The sequence below is a fragment of the Stigmatopora nigra genome, chromosome 23 (assembly GCF_051989575.1).
Source record: "Stigmatopora nigra isolate UIUO_SnigA chromosome 23, RoL_Snig_1.1, whole genome shotgun sequence".
NCBI classification, from domain to species: Eukaryota; Metazoa; Chordata; class Actinopteri; order Syngnathiformes; family Syngnathidae; genus Stigmatopora; species Stigmatopora nigra.
Window position 1 is genome coordinate 2,911,204 of NC_135530.1, and position 18,915 is coordinate 2,930,118.

Consider the following 18,915-nt stretch of genomic DNA (forward strand, 5'->3'; position numbering starts at 1 on the left):
TCGATATCACGTCGGAATCCGATTCGAGTCACATTGACATCTGTCAGATGTTTGACGAATCATGAGGAAAAGCCCAGCCTTGTCATGTGACAGCCAAAGATCGTCTACACCGACCATTAGCTAGAACCAAGATGGTCATTCGTTCGTGAGTTGCATTTGCCATCCCAGCGGTGTGGTACCACACGAGGCGAATGGCTTTCCAATACGTCCAATTGACGTTGGGCTTTCCACCGAGTTCCCTCGAGACCATTTTGAGCTTTGACAGCTCCGAGGACCGGGTGACGTCTGCGTTCCTGCTCGGGAGTGAGACTTACTCTAAATAGACGACCTTTGAAGCTAACCGGCTACCTCTAGCTAAACGACGCCATTTAGTTGGATGACAATCCAGCATCGGCGTCACTCTGACGAGCCTATTTACATTGTTTGAGGGCGCCGTGCTCGTATCGAGAAGCAACTCCGTCTTTTTCTTTTAAAGAGTATCGAGCTGCATCCTTTGATTTCTCAGCTGCTTGCGTCCACCCTCCCTCCGGCAGTACCACCCCCCTGGGATCGGAAGCCGATGTGAGCTACGCAGGAGTCGCCTTCCGACGTGCTAAGTGTTAGCCTCCTCGGCGCCGGGCCGGGGGGCGGAGGCCGGCCATAGGCCGCTAGGCAGCAACAAGACAACCAACGAACCAGGCAGACAAGTCAACCCACTAATCGCCACCCATTGTGCTGCTGCCATGGCGGCAGCGGGAGGCGGAAAAAGCTTCTCTTTCAAGGTGGTTCTCTTGGGGGAAGGCTGCGTTGGCAAGACGTCCATGGTCCTGCGATACTGCGAGAATAAATTCAACGATAAACACATCACGACACTTCAGGTGAACGACCGATGGGGGGTGACACGGCTCACTAAAGTAGCCAGGGTTCCCTTTTAATGGAATTGAACCTGCGCATGTCTTATAAAACAAGTCAAAACAAGTGGGTTGCCAGGTAAGTGGGACAGAAGGGCGGGGATTTGACTTGTCCAAGCGACACCGATTAAGTTTGCACTTGACAACATTCCTTTTGAAATAAAGGGAGCGCCATCTGGTTAAGTGCTCGTAGGAATGGCTTTCCAATATAACCAAATGGCTAACGCCCGAGGGAAAGCTCATTTGGCTTCAAAGAAATGACAGGAAGCGAGAAAAAAAGTCTTCTGAATGATGGCATTGTTCTCAAATCCATCTTTTTTTAAATGGAGAAGAAAAACAAATCATTTGATGTCAAGGCCGCTTGTTTTTTTGTGTCCAGGCGTCTTTCCTCAACAAGAAGCTCAACATCACGGGGAAGCGGGTCAACTTGGCCATCTGGGTAAGACCATGGCGTCGTCAGTGTTGGCGTCCTGCGTCACGTGACGCCTCGGAGTGTCCCCACAGGACACGGCGGGTCAGGAGCGTTTTCACGCTTTGGGGCCTATCTACTACAGAGACTCTAATGGCGCCGTCCTCATGTATGACATCACCGATCAAGATTCCTTCCAGAAGGTAACCCACGTCCTTGTCGTCGTCGGTGGACGTTTTTTTTTTTACCCACCTGAGCTACTTTGCATCTCAGGTGAAGAACTGGGTCAAAGAACTGAGGAAGATGCTGGGCAACGACATTTGCTTGTGCATTGTGGGTAAGTAAGTAGTAGCCGAAAGCAGACTCCGCCCCCACAATGCTAACTTTGTGTGTCTTGTGCAGGTAACAAAATCGATTTGGACAAAGATCGCAACGTCTCCAACGAAGAGGCAGAAAGGTGAGCGACCCTCGGTGACCTTGCCGACGTCGGCTGCTTTTTAACCCGTCGATCGCCATAGTTACGCCGAGTCGGTGGGGGCCAAACACTACCAGACGTCGGCCAAACTCAACAAAGGCATCGAGGAGCTCTTCTTGGATTTGTGTAAAAGTAAGTTCAACTTTTTCCAAATTCTTCGGCATCCCATCATCCACCTGCGTATGTCCGTCCAGGAATGATGGAGGCGGCTCAAGCCGAGGAGAGGTCCAAGAGAAATGGAGGCGGGGCCTCGGCATCTGGACGCAGGGGTGTTCAGATTGTGGATGATGAGCTGCAGGCCGCACCTGCTGGGGGATGTTGCTCGTCTGGCTAACTTTTTTCTTGCTTTTTTTTTGGGCGCTAAGGATTGGGAAGCTAGCCAAAGCACCTTTTTTCCCCTCTCGTCTCGTTGTTAGTTGTCGGGGGTTGTCGGCGCACGGCACCCCCGTGGTTGGGGAAGATGGAGAGAGCGTTAACTTGAGGGTTCAAGCACAAATGGGTCGCCTTTGGGAAACATTCCTCCTGTTTAGTGAATGTGCGCGATTGCAAAATGGCTTTGTTTGATAGTAAAAAAAGTTCAATAAATGCTTCTGGAAAGATTGGAAATTAAAGTATCTTTATTGCAAATTTTCAAAAATATAAAATACTTTTTTTTGTGTAGAGAAAACAAATGCTACATCAAGTATTTTTTTTACAAAATATAATGTTAACATCACCAGTAGCTTATGCTGGGAAACAAGTTATTTAAAGTTTCTTTATTACAAACTAGAAAATATAAAGCTATTTTCACAAGTGGCTTATGCCAGAAAAAATAAAAGCTATGTAAAGTATCTTTACAAAATACAATGTTAACTTTAACAGGAAAACAAAAGCTATTTAAAGTGTCTCCATTACAAACTCTAAAATATATAAAGCTATTTTCACAAGTGGCTTTTGCTGGGGAAAAAAAACAAAAGCTATCTCAAATTTCTTTTTCTACAAAATATAATGCCATTTTTTTTATAAAATAAAACAATTTTTACAAAATGTAATATTTTTTTTTACAAAATATACTAAATTTACCAGAGCCTTTTGCTGGGGAAACAAAAGCTATCTCAAGTATAATGATTACAAACTCCCCAAAATACAATGTTAGCTGCAACAGTGGCTTTTGCCAGGTAAACAAAAGTAGCTTTTATGGCTCATGCCAACAAAAACAAAAATCAGTAGTTACACTTTCTTCAGTGCTAAAAAAGTTAAGGTGCGCGCAACAGTGCTAACACATGTTGGCGTTGGGGTGGTACCGTCTCGGGTACCTAGAGGGCGTGTAGGCAGGGGGTGGTGGCATCAGCATCAAGGCCCCGGGGCGTACCACGGGTTGTACCAGTGGGTCTTGGACGGGGCGTAGCTGGTAGATGAGCAACGCAGACAGGATCAGGCCCAGCAGCTGGAAGAGAGGAAGTAGTGGAAAGGGCATTAGCCACAGTGGCGTCTTGCTGACGACATAAAAAGCCAGCCCACCCCCGCTCTGCTTACCGACAGGGCCCCCAGGACGAAAGTGGTCCCGATGACAATGTCCGCCACCATGATGAAGTAGTGGGACAGGAGCGGGAAGCATGGCTGCACGCAAGTCACCCGTCAGTCACCAACCGGCGCCTCGCCCAGAGCGTGAACCAGCGCAACTTACCTGGCGGTAGATGGACTTCGTCGTGATGTAACCCATCACCTGCAACGCAATCAGTCAGTCAGGGGGCGGAGTCTCGGCGCTCCCCGTCGGCCGGCTTACCTTGGCCTCGACGAGTAGGCAACTTCTCTGTGGCTCCGACACAAAGTCGCACACGCACGATTCCGGGATGGCCAGGTTCCAGTCGCTGTAGCCGAAGGCGCCGCAACATCTCAACTGCAAAAGCAAGTGGGCGTTTAGTGGCGTTTAGTGGCGTTACCCCCCCCCCCCCCCCTTCACGCGCCCTAGCTCCGCCCACCTCACCGTTTGCTGGATCTCTTCGGCGAGCGCCCGAGTCTGCGGGTCGGCTTGGTCCAGTGGCAGCAGGTGGCGGATGGCGTTGTCCAGCACCGATTCCATCTAAAAAACAAAAGCGGACATCACCACACACTGGCGCCAAAGGTATCGTCGGGGCCCGGGGACTCACCTTAGGACGCACGGCCACCATTGGGATGCCCACGCGGAACAACATCAGGGAAGCCAGCACCATGCCCACCAGAAACTGAGGGCAAAGACTGGGAATTAGCCGGGCGCTTGCCATTCGGATGGGCAAATGACCTACGGCGAAAAACCCACCCCACCCACCGCAATGAGGGCGGCCATTCTCTCGCGGCGTGCGGCATACGCGCCCACAGCGGCGATCGTCATGGTGCCCAGGCCCACCACGTACATGGTGGTCAGCAGGGCGAAGCTGCCCACCACCTGCAAAGCGCCACACCGCCCATTTAAGAGCGGGCGACCAATCTGTGCGGACCGAGGGTGGCGAGCAGGGTCGGTTACCGACCGGGGGCTCGTGGAAGTGGGTGAACAGATGCAATAGCATGGCAAAGCTGACGATGAGGGCACCTAAAACCTGTAAGTTGACAAGGGAGGAGTCATATGAAGCCATGTTTTGATTAATCAAACAATCACCAGACACCTGTCAGTCATAAAAAGGCCCGAAATAGCCAAAACAATCAATTATTACTATTCTTTAAGTATTTTACCCATGTGTTTTCTCTAAAAAACTTCAAATAGCAAAATTTACAATTTACATAGCTTGACTTAGACTGAAAATTTGTTTAATCTTTCCGTTTATAAATGGTACTGACGGTCGAACAATTCAAGTTTTATTCCCGTGCTATGCTAACCACGCGCATCAAGCTACTTTTTTTGTTTGTTTACGCACTTCCGCACTACATTGAAAGGTAGATGTTGGATGAGCCGAGTTATCACAGCGCCACGAGTCTGTATTAGCGGCGGAAATAGGCACTACTCAGAAAATGGCGCGCAAGAAAAAAATCGAACTTACGAACTTTGGAGAAAATGGAAGAAAATTTCCCGAGAAGGAATGAAAAAAGCGACTCACCGCAAAGAAAATGTTGGCCACAAAAAGGCTAGTTTTGACAAAGCGGGTGAATTTCGTCATCATGCTGATTTCGGTTTGAGGACCAGGTTCAACCATGTTGATTGAAGAGTGAAATACGACGAAAAAGTTGAAGAGACTGGGGAGCAAAACGAATCCGTGTTGATCAATGAGAGCAAAAGGGCAGAAAGGAAGGAGGAATGGGAGGAGTAAAAGTTTAAGGGATGGACTATAGTACCTGATGAGCAATTTTGCTCATTTCCGGTTTTGCTCATTTCCGGTTTCGGGAAGGGCACTTGAATTTGAATTTTTAAATTATGGGGTTTCTTGTTTCCGGCCACAAAAGAACGCCAATCAACACCAGATAATTGTGAATCGCCATAATCCAAATTGAAAATGAAGAAAAACGCAACAACTACAATCGCAGTATGATGTTTAAAACTAGCGATACGTTCTGAACAAGTGGTTGTTAAGTGCAACTCGTCTTTTGGCCACTGAGTGGCACTCAAGCGTTGCTTTCTTTATTCTCCGAGCTTCAAATGTCATAAAGCATACTGAGGTCTGGCGGCTCCGTTATCCGTCGGTGAAATTGTCTTTTGGCGACATTTTGGAGACATTTTGCTGCCTGTCCTCGTCGACAGGCTTCCTTCATTTTTTGGCGAGGACGTGAGGAGACGTCTTCCGCCGCCGCCGCCTCCACCGCTGTCCTCCGCGCCCTTGTCGCTGGCGGATGAAGGATGCGGGGCGCCGCGGGATGCTTGCTCCTTCTTCCGCTCGTCATCTGCGGCTCGACATCCTCACGTGAGTGACAACTGGTCGTCGCTAATTAGCCTCATTTTAATGCTAATGCTATGCTAGCTTACCCCATTAACAACTGACCAGATCTGGGTTTTCAATGATAGCATTTTTTGCCCATTGACAAAAACAGCTGCACTAATATTGGATGATGCAAATATCAAAACAAACCCAAAAAACAACAATTCCAGCTCATTTTCTTGCTCATTTGTCTTGTTTTGGAAATGAAGTTAAAATGTCTAACGTGTCCGCAGAGTCGGCGTGGGGTCAAGCCGGGCCTCCTGGCGCGCTCGACCCCTCGGATTCAAACCCGCGGTCGCATGGCGTTGTGGCCCATCGCCGTCATCATGGACACGGTGACGGCGAAGTCCCGGTGGAGCACGCCGCCGTGTCCGCGCGCCACCTGCTCACCGTGGTGAGAAGTCGTACGTCGTCGGTATGCCCGCTCGCCATGGGCGTGACTACTCCTCGCCGTTTTCCTAGTTTCTGGCATCGGACGTACGGCGTCTGAACGCGGCTCTCCTCCGATGGTTCCGCGGCGGCGTAGCGGCGGCTTTGGGGGTTCCCGTCGGCCTGATCCACATCAACGGGCTGGACGTGAGCGAACGCGCCTCGCCGTATGTTCGACCTCGTCCGGTTGGCACCGTTCATGGATTGTCGCCCGGGGCAGGAAGAGAAAAACGGCGTGGAGATTTTTGTGTCCTCACGGCGAGCGGACGCTTCCGAGCCTCGGCCGGCGCTGGACGTGCTCCGGTCGCTGAACGTCGGGCTGCTCCGTCGTCACCTGGCGCACTTTGGGGTCACCCAAGTGTCAGTACAGGTTGGCAAAAAATGTGCTAATATGCTAACTTGCTAATGTGGGGGATTTTGAGTTGGAGGTCAATATTGGAATTTTTTCCTATAGAAGAAGGTTCTGCGGGAGCAGGCGTGGGCGCAGGAGCCGCTCTACACCACCGTGCTCTTCCTCGCCGTCCTGGTGGTGGCGGTGGTCTGTTGGACGGTACGTGGCCACGATCCCATTCCAAAAGACGTTTGATTGTGTCGTTTAATTTCCCATTATTTTATCAGCTTCTACTGGGCCTCAAGACGACTTCTGGCAAGTCCCCGAAAGCTCCGCCCCCAGCCTTTGGCGGCAAGGTGGAAGTGAGCCACGACGAGTCCACCCCAACGTCGACCCTACCGGCCCCCGGGCCCTCCGCCGTCCCCTCGCCATGGTACGCTCTCACCGCGCACTTGCTGGTGTACTCTGCGTTGACGCTCTGTCTCCCCCTCCCTTAAGCCCCGCCCTTATACGGGAAGCAGACCCCGCCCCGTCAGCCGCCGCCACTCCTGCGATGATGGAGCTCAAGCCGTGCCCCTCCCCTTTCCGGATGAAACGGCCAACGGGACTTCAAGAAAGACGCGGCTCCAATGTTTCGCTCGTCTTGGACGTGTCGACGCCGGTCGACGGCGGCGGCGTCACGACGACCGGGGAGGACGCGACCCACGAGTACCTGGCGGTGGCCCGGCGCCCGCTCACCCCTCGGGACCTGCAGCACGCGATCGTCGACACGCGCGCTCTGCACGATGAGTTCTCGGTAAGTGGCGCGGTGGAGGGCGTGGACCTCGTTCAACCTGTTTTTACAGCTGCATTGGCATGGCAGGAGATCCCCATGAACTTCACGGACGCCGCGCAAGTGGACGTTCCCAACCACGGAAGCAAGAACCGATACAAGAGCATCTTGCCCAGTAAGTCCCGCCCACCGCTGATGAGATGAGCACGCGGTCCGACGGCGTCCCGCCCCCTGTCTCTCGGCAGATCCTCATTCCAGAGTGGCGCTGCGGACGGGAAGCCACGGCGACCCGCTGACCTCTTACATCAATGCCAACTACATCCGGGTCAGTCAAAGTTCCCTGGCTTTCCTCGCCAAGTGTGTGCGCGCACGTGTGCTAGTCAGCGGTGGCTAACGACCTTTACGCGTGCCTCAGGGTTACCATGGTGACCAGAAGGCCTTCATCGCCACGCAGGGCCCCATGACCAACACCATAGACGACTTCTGGCTGATGGCGTGGCAGGAAGCGGCGCCCGCTATCGTCATGATCACCAAGCTCAAGGAGAAGAACGAGGTCGGCGCCCGCCAACGCCAACGCCGCCGTCGGTTCTCAAAGCCGGCCTCTTCCTTGACAGAAGTGCGTCCTCTACTGGCCGGAGAAGCGTGGCGTTTTTGGCCAGGTGGAGGTAGAGGTGGACGCCACGCGGGAGCGTCAACACTACACTGTCAGACGCATCACGCTCAAGGTAAACGTTTATGGCCACCGGGGGCACTGGCGAGCGGTACGCTGTAAATCCGCCGCCACGCACAGTGCGGGGACGCTCGCCACACGCTGCGCCACTTCTGGTTCACGGCGTGGCCCGACCACAAGACGCCGTCGGCTACCGTGCCGTTACTGCGGCTAATGGAGGACGTTAAGGCGGCGCGGCGGGCGGCGCCGCGGGTGGGGCCCATCATCGTGCACTGCAGGTCAGGAATATTTCATCAACTTAATGGAAGAACGTCTCAAATGGCGTTTTTTTCTCTTTCAGCGCCGGGATCGGACGCACGGGTTGCTTCATCGCCGCCAGCGTGGGTGCCGAGCAGCTGGCGTCCGAGGGTGCCGTGGACGTGCTGGCCATCACCTGCCAGATGCGACTGGATAGGTGAGCGAGCGTCCGCCCCCGGAAGGACGACGGCTCTCCGAGCGCATTCAAAATGGCTGTCCGGCAGGGGCGGGATGATCCAGACGGCGCAGCAGTACGAGTTCGTCCACCAGGTCCTCGCCGCCCTGCAGAATGGCCTTTGACCCCCGCCCAGGCAAGGGACGGAATAGCGCTAAGACGCTAAGCTAACAGTCGATGATCGAGCTTTTCCAACAAACAACCTCAAAAGCGTCCCAGAGATGTGAAATATTTCATCCATTCCGTAGCGTATTTCCCGGACTATAATAGGCTGGGCCTTTGGATTATTAGATATAGTATGTTTTCGTACTTTCATTCTGAAAAACCGTCATGATAACACATGCCTATTTAGCCTGTTGTTGTCCATTTGACTATTGTTCGTGTAACCTGTACTGTAAAAAAAATCAACAAAATAGATGAATTAGAAGAAAAAATTATTATAAACCGCCCACAATTACATTCTTTGTATATTTATCCTTTGAATAAGAACTTTATTTTTCTACAGTTCATCCGTGAAGACATCAAAATGTTGTGCCATTAAAAAAAAATGTAAACAAGAAGGTCACATGACCATGTTTGCTTTTGTCTGGAATTGACTGGAATGTTTTGTTGGTGCTATTAAAGTGCGTTTTGGGAGGAAAAGCAGACTGGCTTGCTTCCAGTTTCCATTTGGGCTTTTTCCAACAAAGCTCCTCAAAGGCGTCCGCCGTCCTTTTGGCGAGAACGTGTCTCACTCTTGTCCGTCCTTTTACTCAGGAATGTCCAACAAAGGAAGGAAGGAAGGAAAAAGAAGGCGTCGGCCTCCACTCTCACCCGTGACACGTTGGAAAACAATAGCACTCCATCTTAAATCAAACAATTTCAAACCATCACAAACAACAGGGACATCATCACTTTGGCGGCCATTGCTCGCCGTCCCATCCACTTGGACGTGGAGGTTCGGCGGCTCGTTGGCCATCGGCGCCCTTTTCAACTCGACGGGACGCCAGTGAAAGTGCGGAAGCTCAAAACGCGTATTTATAGCGCGCTCCGACAGACAGGAAACGGCGGACAAAGGAAAGGCGGAGCTAATCGGACCGGCCCGGTCCGGCACGGCGGCAGAACGGGTCGACGAGTATGGTGGACGGTCGTCGATCTTCTTTGCGTCCGAAATGCCAGCCGTTGATCGTGGCGGAGGCGTCGCCTTGGCGTTTTTTTGGGCCTTGCTGTGGATACAACAGGTAAATAATCATATATTAATATTTTCATCATCATAATCAAAAATGTCTTACAACTTTTCTTGATGCCAAAATTTGCATCCAACAAATATTCTATCTGTCAAAAAGCATTGTAGGAATAAATATTGATGAAATTGATGTAATAAATTGTTAAAAAAAGAGAATATATAGAAAAATATTCAATATGCAGGATTAATAGATAGAAAAAGTGGAGGGGGAAAAGGAGTGTTATTTTAAAATGTCAGTTTTTTTATTAAAATGTTTCCAATTTAGAAAATTGTGGAATTCATTTGCTATCTTGTAGTATTTTTTCATATTTAAGCTGTTTGGGGATCATGAGAGAAAAATAAATGTGTCAGTCATTTTATTAGTATCTGTTAGGTCAATTCATGACCATTATGGCCTGCCATTGACTGACAGCAAAGTGAGACCCATGTGAGGATAAGTGCCTCATAAACTTGTTTTCCCGCCCATCAGGCCGTGACGGCTTTGGACGATTGCCGCGTGTGGCGGACCGAGGCCACGTCAGGTTGGGATTGGGCGCGGCTAACGCTCACCGCGGCAGGAACCAATTGCTCCTTCGCCGTGCGCCCGGCCGACGCCAACGCCACCGAAAGTACCCGATGCGTGCCGGAGCCGCAACGGGAAACGCAAGCCAACATCTCCAATGGAGTCTTCGCCTGTGAAGTGCGCCCCTTGTGGCCGGGGAGTGTCTACGTGCTGCGCGTTGTCTCCGACGACGACCGAGAAGTGGCCAACGCCACCGTGTACACCAGTAAGTTTGATCCATGGAGTCTAAGGTAACGTCTGGGCGCTAATTAGAAGCAGGAAGCCAGCCAGGGCTGACGGCGGGCGATAGGGCGATAGGGCCAAGGCGTACGTACGTACGTGCGTGTGTTTTGGAAGGCGTCCAAAGCAGAAGTTGTTGTGTTTCCACGTCTCCATTTCCCGTCCCCCATTGTTCTTTGTCCTGTGCGTGCAACGTGGGAGTCTGGAAGCCACGCCCTCGACCTTTAAACTCTTATATAAAGCTTATAACCTTTTTCAATATTTGTTTTTTCTTCTTTTTGACCTTCAAATATTTGCGGAAGTTCTTAAATTCTCCACTAGGGGCGACAGATTAATTAAGGGGGCGTTTGTTATTGTCCAGGTCCGTCGGCGGCACGAGACCTGCGCGTGGCCTCCAGGCCGAGCCAAAGCCTGGGACTTTCCTGGCAGGCGGGCCCAGGAAACATTGAGCGTTTCAGGCTGCTGGCGCGGAGCCCCGAGGGGACGCTTTTGCTGAACCAGACTTTGGAGAGTGGCGCCGTCGGGGGCTCCGTCCACGACCTGACACCGGGCACGGCTTACGACGTCACCGTGGTGGCGGAGGCGGGCCATCTGCACAACCACACCACCATCAACGCTCGAACCGGTACCGACCCGAAGAGGCCCTTTTTTGCCTTTTGGGGGATGAACTAAAGGCCTTTTGCTCCTCAGCGCCGGCCGCCGTCACCAACTTGACCGCCGTGGCAGAGGGCGCCGCCTTGCGCCTGTCGTGGCGACGGCCCGAGGGCGCCGCCGACGCCCTGCTGGTTAACGTGAAGTCCGACGCGGACAACGACGCACGGCAGATGAGCGTCCTTCCTGACGCCGACGGGGTCACCGTGGACGGGTTGACCCCCGGCCAGGTTTACCATGTGACGGTGGACACCCGCAGCGGAGAGCTCCTCAACAGTTCCGAGATCGATACCCGCGCAGGTGGGAACCCTTATCCGTCTTCCGGTCCCCTTTCCTGACGTCGGTGCAATTCCCACTCAGCTCCCGCGCCGGCGACTCTCCTGACCTTGACGCCCACGGCACCGGGAGGCCTCTTCCTCTCGTGGTCGCCCCCCGCCGGGCACTTTGACGACTACCGCCTGGTCCTGAGCGACGGCGCCCTGGAAGTGGCGTCCGCCGTCCTCCCACACCAGGCCCTGAACTTCACCTTCGTGGGGGCGGGACTACTCCCTGGCCGGCGGTATTGGGCCACACTGGCGGTGCGAAGCGGACCGTTGACGGCGGAAAGCGGCTGCTACGGAGCCACACGTGAGAACGGCGCTCTTCGTGCAGCACGCCATAAGCACGTATATTGATTGGTGGTGGGCGTGTGTTCAGTGCCGGCTGGCGTGATTGACCTTCACATTCGCCACGCGGATGAAACCTCCCTGAGCGCCACTTGGAGCCACGGCGCCTCGGGCTCCCGAGACGCCTACCTCTTGACTCTTCGCCACGGTAACGGCGCCGTCCAAGAAGGTCCCGGTTCTTTGCTTTATGCACGCTTTGCGTCCTTTAAGGTGACATGACGGCCGATACCAGGGAAGTGGAAGCTCACGCCAGGGAGTGCACCTTCAACGTCCTGACACCCGGGAGGATTTACAACATCACCGTGACGACCAGGAGCCAGAATCTCAGCACGTCCGTCTCCGTGGAAGGACGGACAGGTGAGCACGCCATCCTCCGTTGAGAGAAATATCTGGCTAACGAGCGTCTCTCACCAGTTCCCGTGGCGCTGAACGCCATCACATTGCGTGCCGTCGGCGTGGACGGCCTGGAGGCGACGTGGGAAAAACCGCGCGGCGACCTGGACGCTTATGCGCTCACGCTACTCCAGGACAGGTCGCCATCATAGCGAAGCGCCGAAAAGAAATGGCGAGCGTGAAACTCACTGTGGTGGATGTCTTTGCCACAGTGTTGTGGTTCAGAACCGCAGCCTTCCCGTGGGCTCCGCCTCTTCGCTCTTTTCCCGCATGACCCCCGGCGCCCTCTACAGATTGGAGGCTGTCGTTGTTAGCGGCGGCGTGCCTTCCAAGGTCACGGCTCTACAGGGGAGAACCGGTGAGTCTGGCGACGCCCTAAACTTGAAAAGGCAACAATCCCACGCCATCTTCTAACGACTTTCAGCCCCGGCGTCCGTTACCCAAATCGAGGTGGTCAACGGCGGTCGTCCAGACGCGCTACATGTGTCTTGGCGCCCCGCGGACGGCGTGGTGGACAGCTACCTGGTCCGCTTGGAGGACGGCGGCGGCTCGCCGGTCCATACGGTGGCCGTCTCGGCCGCGGTGCCGCCCGAGTGCTCCTTCGGCTCGCTGGTGGCCGGACGCATGTACGTGGTGGTCATAACGACCAGGAGCGGCACCCTGGAGAACGCCACCCGAGTGCACGCGCGCACACGTAAGGCCCGCCCACTTGCGACCGCTCACTGTTTCGAAGGCCCACCAAACCTTGTCATCATTTGCAGAACCCGCGGTGGTGCAGAACCCGACCGCCGTGCATTCGGCCCGGGCCGACTTCCTCAAGGTATGTGTGGTGCACTCCCAACGATCCGCCCGGCAACAGCGGCTTCCCCTCCGTCCACCAGGTGTACTGGCGTCGGGCTTCGGGCGAGGTGAGCGGCTACGTGGTGGCGCTGCGATACAACGGGAGCGTGGCACGCCAACAACGCGTGGCCGCCACGCGCAGCGAGTGCGACTTTGCCGCGCTGGTGCCCGGCAGGCTGTACACCGTCACCGTGGAAACGTGGAGCGGCGACCTGGTCAGCGAGGCCACCACAGACGGACGCACGTGTAAGTGGATCGGCCCGACCGACTTGGTCCCCGACAATCATTTGTTGTCTTTCGTCGTCGCCGGCAGTTCCCTCGGCGGTGGCCAATCTGTCCGTCGTTGACGCCGGATCGAGCGACCTGACCGTCATCTGGAGCCCCGCCCCCGGAGACGTGGACCACTACGAGGTACCCGAGGATCTCCCTAACTCGAACCCTAGCCACCCGGCTCCATTAACTAAGCGGATGATGGTTTACAGGTGACGCTGTTGTTCAACGACACGCGCGCGTTACCCCCGGTAACACTAGGCGGCGACGCGCGAAGCCACCGATTCACGTCGTTGACGGCGGGACGCCTTTACAAAATAGTGGTGTCCACCTTCAGCGGACCCAATCAGAGGGCGCGCTTCGTGGAAGGGCGGACAGGTGCGTGCGGCGTCGCCCCGTCTCGACCCGCTGCTCGTACGCTCTTTCTCATTTATCTTTTTGCGGATGTGGGTGTAGTTCCCGCCACCGTGACCGACCTGCGTCTGACGCCGCGCCGCCCCCCGAGAGTCTCTGGCGGGGGGTTGGCCGTCACCTGGACGCCGGCGGTCGGGGACGTGGACGTTTACGTCATCTCGCTGACTTCTACGGTGAGTTGAGCGGCGAGAAAGGACGCCATCGAGTCGTGCCTGACTTCCCATCTTCAGGGCGGCGGCGCGGCGGAAACCCGACTGGTCCCCAAACACGTCTCCTCTCTGGACTTCCCAAATCTGATCCCGGGCCACGCCTACAACGTCAGCGTCCGATCGCGAAGCGGCGAGCTGACCAAGGGCGTGGTGGCGGCCGGGCGCACAGGTGAGTGAGGCCGCTTCCCGATTGGACGTTCATTGGCTGACCAGGGCCCGCCCCTTTTAGCGCCGGATGGCGTTAGCGCGCTGCAGGCGGACAAAGAGCACACGGCGCGCGGCCTGACGGTCACATGGGAGCGGCCGGCGGGCCGTTATGACGCATTCCACCTGTTGGCAAGTGACCCGGCTGGCGTCCCGGTGGCTAATCTGACCTTGGCGCCGCAGAGCCGCGCCCACCGCCTCGAGGGCCTAACGCCGGGCAAGTGGTACCGCGTGGAGATGATCACGCTCAGCGCCGGAGTGGCGTCCGCCGAAGTGGTGGCCGAAGGACAAACCCGTGAGTGGTGTGTACCGTTGGGCGCCGTTCAACCGTCTCTGAAACGCTGGGCGTGTGCGTGTAGGTCCCTCCGCCGTTTCCAACCTGACGTCCACCTTCGCCAACACGTCCTCGCTGGCGTTCTCTTGGGACGCCTCCTACGGCCACGTGGACGTCTACGAAGTGTCTCTCTACGCTTTGGCCGAGCGGACGTCCCACCAGACGCACAGCGGGAACCAGCATCTGCAGGTAGAGCCGGCCGTAAAGCATGTCAACAATCGGCGGCCATGTTTGTTTATCCAGCAACTGTAACTCAGGCGGCGGGCCAGCTGGCGGGGGCGCAGAAGCTGTCGCCGGGTGCCGACTCTTGCGTGTTTACGGGCCTACGGGCGGGAAATCTGTACCGTCTGCGTGTCATCAGCTGGAGTCGACGCTTGAGCAGCGACTCGTCCGTATTGGCCAGGACAGGTGGGTGGCGAGCGCCATTGAGCCCCCCGGGTCTCCCACTCACCGCCACATTTGCAGAACCCTCACCCGCCTGGGGTCTGGAGCTGGACAACAGCGGGCACACGGACAGGCTGACCGCCCGCTGGCAACACGGCGACGGAAAGCGCGGCGGCTACCAGGTGCCTCGTCACGTGCTAACACCCGACCTGGAGCTGAATTTGAAAAGGCGCCTTTTGTCCACCTCAGGCGATCCTGTCCGACGTCTCGGGTGCCGTCCTGGGAGACGAGCCCCTGGGGGCGGAGACTCACACTCACGTCTTCGCGGGGCTCACGCCCGGCAGGCTGTACCACGTCGACGTCGTGGCGCACAGCGGCGAGTTGAGCGCCAACGCTTCCGCCGTGGGACGCACGGGTAAGAACTGGCGTGAGAGGACACGCCCACCAGAGATTTTGGCGTCTTTTCTTGACCCGCAGTTCCGGCTCCGCCCGGGCAGCTGTCCATCGAGCGAGGCCCGGCCAATGACACGCTGGAACTGCGCTGGGTCGGCCCCGCCTCCGGCGACTACCGCGATTTTGCGTTGGCCTGGACGCCCCCCGACCCGCTGTCCGTCATCCTCCGAGAGCCCAGCGTCCGTGTGGTGGGGGGCGTGTTTCCGGGGCGACGCTACAACTTCACCGTGGCGACCCTCAGCGGGGGCGGGGCCGGGGGCGGGCCCCTCACCACCAGCCAGACCATCCAAAGAAGCGTCACCACAAGTGCGTTGTGGGCAGGTCACCCAAAAAAAAACAACAAACGCCATACTTACGTCCGTCTTTGTCCGTCAGGCCCGGCGCCGTTGCGCTCCCTCCACTGCGTCCCGGCGTCGTCCTCGTCCATATCCTGTCGCTGGTCTCCCCCCGTGTCCGACTTGGATTCCTACGAGGTGGAGTGTCGTCGCCACGGCGACCGAGAGCTGACATCGTCGTTGCGCCTGGAGGGCGACGTCACCGCCGTCACCCTGGACCGACTGGACCCCTTCAGGAAGTACGCCGTGACCGTCAGGGCGGCGTCCCACGGGCGAACCGGAGCGCCCGCCACCTCCGCCGCCGTCACCATGATCGACCGTGAGGCCACCGCGTCGGAAAATCCGCCGACGGCCACGCGTCCAATTGACCGGATCCTTTCTAGGTCCGCCGGCCCCGCCCCCGAGCGTCCGCGTGAGCGAGGTGACGGCGAAGGTGACGTCGTCGTCCGTCTTGTTTCGTTTCGACTGCTCGTGGTTCGGAGACGCCAACGGCGTGGTCCGCTACTTTGCCGTCATCGCCGCCCAGTCCGACGGTACTGGCCTATGACCTCGACCGATCGCCATTTTGGCTCCATTGGCCGTTTACCTCATTTGTCAATTCTCCCAAAAAGCCGACGAGCCGCTCCTCCCCGAACAGCGCCACCCGCTGCCGTCTTACCGCCACTACATCAACAACGCCTCGGTCCGGGCCTACCAGAGCGCTTACTTCATCAACAGGTGCCCGCAAGACGCCAACGCGGCGGCCAGTCAGGTAAAGGGGGCGGAGCCACACCCAAACGTACCCTCCCAAACGCTAGGGGGCGCACACTACGACCTTGCGGTCCATCTCATCCACCAGGTGGTAGAGGTCCACTTAGGAGCGGGTGGCGACCGACTAGGCGGAGCCTGCGACCGTTCCCGCGACGACTCCTACTTGAGTGACGGCTACGCCGACTTTTGCGACGGGCCTCTGAAGGAAAGGACGTCTTACAGGTTGAGCGTGCGAGCCTTCACGCGACTCTTTGACGAAAACAACCAGGAGTTTCCCCAGCCGCTCTTCAGCGACACCTACCTGTCGGCGCCCCTCAGGACGAGGGCGGGTGAGAGAGTGGCCATGGCGCCCGTGCGCCGGGGCCGCCCAGTGACCCGCTTTTCCATCAGAGCCACTCAGGGGCGTAGTGGAGGGGCTGAGCGCCAGCGTCTTCCTGTTGGGGGTGACGGTGGCCGTGGCTTCGCTACTTCTTTACCGATTCCGCCTCAGGAAAGTGTAAGTGGGGGTGCCGGAGCGCTTCTCCTTCCGCTTCTAAATGCCTTTTGTGTCGGCCATGTTTTAGAAAGGCGCTCGGGGAAAGCCCGTTGATGAGGGTGGACTTGTGGAAGGAGGTGCCTGACGCCGGGATGTACGTGGGGGTCCGGAGGTGAGTCCGTTCGGGAAAGGAGAGGGGCGGCGTTATTGACCTTTGGCCTCCACAGCGCACGCCGTGTCAGCAGCCCAGTGAGAGCCGGCCATTTTGAGTCGCATGTATCCAAACTCCAAGCCGACGCCGGCGTCCTGATGTCCGAGGAATTCGAGGTGAGGGTCCGGACCCACCGTTGACCACACCCGCCCGCCCGGGTGGGCGCTCACTGGGCGTCTCGCCCTGGCAGGACTTGAAGGACGTGGGGCGGAGTCAGACGGTGGAGGTGTCGCGCGTGCCAGAGAACCGCGGGAAGAACCGCTACAACAACATCCTTCCATGTGAGTCCGGAGTGTCTTTCGGCCGAGTCGCCGTCTGTGGGCGTGGCCTCAAGATGTCTGCCCCGCCCTAGACGATTCCACGCGTGTCAAGCTGTCGTGTCAAGACGACGACTCCGGCTCCGATTACATCAACGCCAGCTACATTCCCGTACGTCAGCGTTGGCGGAGAGTTTTTTAAAGAGCCATTTTGGGGACCGACACGCCATTTTTTCCCAGGGTTCCAATTCCCGCCGCGAGTACGTGGCCACGCAGGGCCCCCTGCCCGCCACCAAGGACGACTTCTGGAGGATGCTATGGGAACAGGGCGTGCGTACCGTCGTCATGGTGACGCAGTGCGTGGAGAAAGGCCGGGTAGGTGGTCCTCCGTAGCCGGGACGTCTCCGCCACGTGACCTTTCTGACCCCCGTGCAGGTCAAGTGCGACCAATACTGGCCCGCCCACCGGGAGGCGCTGTTTTACGGCGAGCTGGCGGTCCAGACCACGTCGGAGTCGGTCCTCCCGGAGTGGACCGTCCGCGACTTCCGGGTCTCCTCGGTGAGAGAGCGACTTTGGCCTACCCCCCGCTTTCTGTCCGCTCACTGTCGCCCCCCACAGGAGAGCGGAGGCGCACGAGCGGTGCGCCACTTCCACTTCACCGTGTGGCCCGATCACGGCGTCCCGGAAAGCACGCACTCGCTGGTGCAGTTCGTCAGGACCGTCCGGGACTTTGCGGACCGCTCGGCCGGCGCCGGGCCCACCGTGGTTCACTGCAGGTCAGTTCGAAGCGCCGCCGTCCCATCCGTTTGAAGCGGCTTCTTAAATGGCTTTGCAACTTAGCGCCGGCGTGGGTCGCACGGGCACCTTCATCGCCCTGGACCGCCTCCTCCAGCAGCTGGACGCCAAAGGCGGCGTGGACGTATACGGTTGCGTCTTCGATCTGCGCCTCCACCGCCAGCACATGGTCCAAACAGAGGTGAGCCCCTCGCCGCCGCCGCCTCGCCACCAGGGCGTGACGGAGTGCACGTGTTTCCGACACAGGGTCAGTACGCCTTCCTGCACCAGTGCGTGCGCGACGTCCTGAGAGCCCGCAAACACCAGAGCGACGACGCCATCTACGAGAACTTCAACCCGGATTTGTGTCGTGGTGAGGAAGCGGCTCGGGTCTCGGCGTCCGTGGGTTTTCCCAGACCTGATGCCCCGCCCTCTCCTTTTCAGAGCTGATCCACTCGGGGCGCTGACGAGCGGGACGGCCAGCTAAGAAAGACCATTAGCTTATTTTTATAGATATATATATGTAATTTGCTTCACTTGGATATTTAAAGTAATACTAGAATATTATGATTAGTGACAGCTTTTTTTACTGACAGCCTTTATAAGCTAAAAAAGCACTTGTGCGTATGAATGTTTTTATCTTAGAGCCACAAAATGAAGGGAAATGCTTGTTGTTCCTCTTCAATACATTTATTATGCTCATCCACCGTCAGTTATTTCATGAATTAAACCATTTTAGCCTTTTTTTCTAGGCCGAAAAAGGCCTGGTAGGTCACCGGGTCGAAAGGTCAACGAGCCCCTATGTGCTCCATCGTCTTTTCTTGTGCGCCATAAAAAAGGAGGGACGGATTTAGGAATTTAAAAGCTTCTTTAAGGACAAAAAAAGAGTTTACTGCGACTATTGTGAGAATAAAATGAGTGATTGATGGACTGTAATAGGAGGTGTTTATGTCGCCCTCTGCGGGATGCTGGAGAAATT

At 56.3% G+C, this 18,915-nt stretch overlaps 4 protein-coding genes across 7 annotated transcripts; 3 read left to right on the forward strand and 1 right to left on the reverse strand.

Annotated features, from left to right (window-relative positions):
* The first annotated feature begins 258 nt into the window (after positions 1-258).
* Positions 259-2,385, forward strand: rab21 (RAB21, member RAS oncogene family). The gene is made up of 7 exons (XM_077709595.1): positions 259-857; positions 1,270-1,329; positions 1,395-1,502; positions 1,573-1,636; positions 1,702-1,756; positions 1,818-1,906; positions 1,969-2,385. The coding sequence occupies exons 1-7, from the start codon at positions 723-725 to the stop codon at positions 2,106-2,108; spliced, it is 651 nt and encodes a 216-aa protein (XP_077565721.1). The 5' UTR covers positions 259-722; the 3' UTR covers positions 2,109-2,385.
* LOC144181223 (tetraspanin-8-like) lies at positions 2,374-5,047 on the reverse strand. Of its 3 annotated transcripts, none has more exons than XM_077709592.1 (9): positions 4,825-5,047; positions 4,261-4,329; positions 4,053-4,178; positions 3,904-3,978; positions 3,741-3,836; positions 3,540-3,653; positions 3,441-3,479; positions 3,290-3,373; positions 2,374-3,200 (listed from the first exon to the last, which is right to left on the reverse strand). In XM_077709592.1, exons 1-9 carry the CDS (start codon positions 4,918-4,920, stop codon positions 3,030-3,032), a joined length of 870 nt encoding a protein of 289 aa, XP_077565718.1. In that variant the 5' UTR covers positions 4,921-5,047; the 3' UTR covers positions 2,374-3,029. The 3 variants fall into 3 exon arrangements, with proteins under 3 accessions (XP_077565718.1, XP_077565719.1, XP_077565720.1); XM_077709593.1 differs by having other exon boundaries at positions 4,062-4,178; positions 4,825-5,046; XM_077709594.1 differs by lacking the exon at positions 4,825-5,047 and adding an exon at positions 4,504-4,641.
* Positions 5,048-5,163: 116 nt separating this feature from the next.
* Positions 5,164-8,317, forward strand: ptprr (protein tyrosine phosphatase receptor type R). Of its 2 annotated transcripts, XM_077709586.1 has the most exons (14): positions 5,166-5,380; positions 5,463-5,622; positions 5,871-6,031; positions 6,100-6,213; positions 6,287-6,436; positions 6,521-6,616; positions 6,685-6,830; positions 6,896-7,193; positions 7,260-7,344; positions 7,415-7,494; positions 7,585-7,722; positions 7,784-7,894; positions 7,960-8,117; positions 8,180-8,317. In XM_077709586.1, the coding sequence occupies exons 2-14, from the start codon at positions 5,559-5,561 to the stop codon at positions 8,295-8,297; spliced, it is 1,719 nt and encodes a 572-aa protein (XP_077565712.1). In that variant the 5' UTR covers positions 5,166-5,380; positions 5,463-5,558; the 3' UTR covers positions 8,298-8,317. The 2 variants fall into 2 exon arrangements, with proteins under 2 accessions (XP_077565713.1, XP_077565712.1); XM_077709587.1 differs by having other exon boundaries at positions 5,164-5,622; positions 6,524-6,616.
* An 870-nt stretch (positions 8,318-9,187) lies between these two features.
* On the forward strand, positions 9,188-18,638 carry ptprb (protein tyrosine phosphatase receptor type b). The gene is made up of 37 exons (XM_077709597.1): positions 9,188-9,531; positions 10,006-10,303; positions 10,679-10,942; positions 11,008-11,268; positions 11,329-11,595; positions 11,665-11,781; positions 11,844-11,990; positions 12,048-12,165; positions 12,239-12,384; positions 12,451-12,720; positions 12,788-12,846; positions 12,908-13,112; positions 13,180-13,277; positions 13,349-13,514; positions 13,593-13,723; positions 13,781-13,928; positions 13,989-14,258; positions 14,323-14,486; positions 14,555-14,705; positions 14,763-14,863; positions 14,931-15,096; positions 15,159-15,440; positions 15,510-15,788; positions 15,853-16,002; positions 16,081-16,220; positions 16,308-16,548; positions 16,610-16,715; positions 16,783-16,866; positions 16,922-17,021; positions 17,096-17,186; positions 17,258-17,334; positions 17,403-17,537; positions 17,598-17,720; positions 17,781-17,938; positions 18,003-18,138; positions 18,204-18,309; positions 18,381-18,638. The coding sequence occupies exons 1-37, from the start codon at positions 9,463-9,465 to the stop codon at positions 18,401-18,403; spliced, it is 5,847 nt and encodes a 1,948-aa protein (XP_077565723.1). The 5' UTR covers positions 9,188-9,462; the 3' UTR covers positions 18,404-18,638.
* The last annotated feature ends 277 nt before the right edge of the window (positions 18,639-18,915 follow it).

What these genes read in the sequence shown, in the direction of transcription:
- rab21 (XM_077709595.1), top strand. Translation starts at nt 723, where the DNA reads ATGGCGGCAGCGGGAGGCGGAAAAAGCTTCTCTTTCAAGGTGGTTCTC. An exon ending in AACACATCACGACACTTCAG is followed by an intron (nt 858 to 1,269) that starts GTGAACGACCGA and finishes TTTTGTGTCCAG; the next exon opens with GCGTCTTTCCTCAACAAGAA. An exon ending in TCCAACGAAGAGGCAGAAAG is followed by an intron (nt 1,757 to 1,817) that starts GTGAGCGACCCT and finishes CGATCGCCATAG; the next exon opens with TTACGCCGAGTCGGTGGGGG.
- LOC144181223 (XM_077709592.1), bottom strand. Translation starts at nt 4,920, where the DNA reads ATGGTTGAACCTGGTCCTCAAACCGAAATCAGCATGATGACGAAATTC. An exon ending in CCGAAGAGATCCAGCAAACG is followed by an intron (nt 3,654 to 3,740) that starts GTGAGGTGGGCG and finishes TTGCTTTTGCAG; the next exon opens with TTGAGATGTTGCGGCGCCTT. An exon ending in CGAAGTCCATCTACCGCCAG is followed by an intron (nt 3,374 to 3,440) that starts GTAAGTTGCGCT and finishes ACTTGCGTGCAG; the next exon opens with CCATGCTTCCCGCTCCTGTC.
- ptprr (XM_077709586.1), top strand. Translation starts at nt 5,559, where the DNA reads ATGCGGGGCGCCGCGGGATGCTTGCTCCTTCTTCCGCTCGTCATCTGC. An exon ending in TCCACATCAACGGGCTGGAC is followed by an intron (nt 6,214 to 6,286) that starts GTGAGCGAACGC and finishes CGCCCGGGGCAG; the next exon opens with GAAGAGAAAAACGGCGTGGA. An exon ending in ATACAAGAGCATCTTGCCCA is followed by an intron (nt 7,345 to 7,414) that starts GTAAGTCCCGCC and finishes GTCTCTCGGCAG; the next exon opens with ATCCTCATTCCAGAGTGGCG.
- ptprb (XM_077709597.1), top strand. Translation starts at nt 9,463, where the DNA reads ATGCCAGCCGTTGATCGTGGCGGAGGCGTCGCCTTGGCGTTTTTTTGG. An exon ending in CTCACGCTACTCCAGGACAG is followed by an intron (nt 12,166 to 12,238) that starts GTCGCCATCATA and finishes TCTTTGCCACAG; the next exon opens with TGTTGTGGTTCAGAACCGCA. An exon ending in CGCCGTCACCATGATCGACC is followed by an intron (nt 15,789 to 15,852) that starts GTGAGGCCACCG and finishes GATCCTTTCTAG; the next exon opens with GTCCGCCGGCCCCGCCCCCG.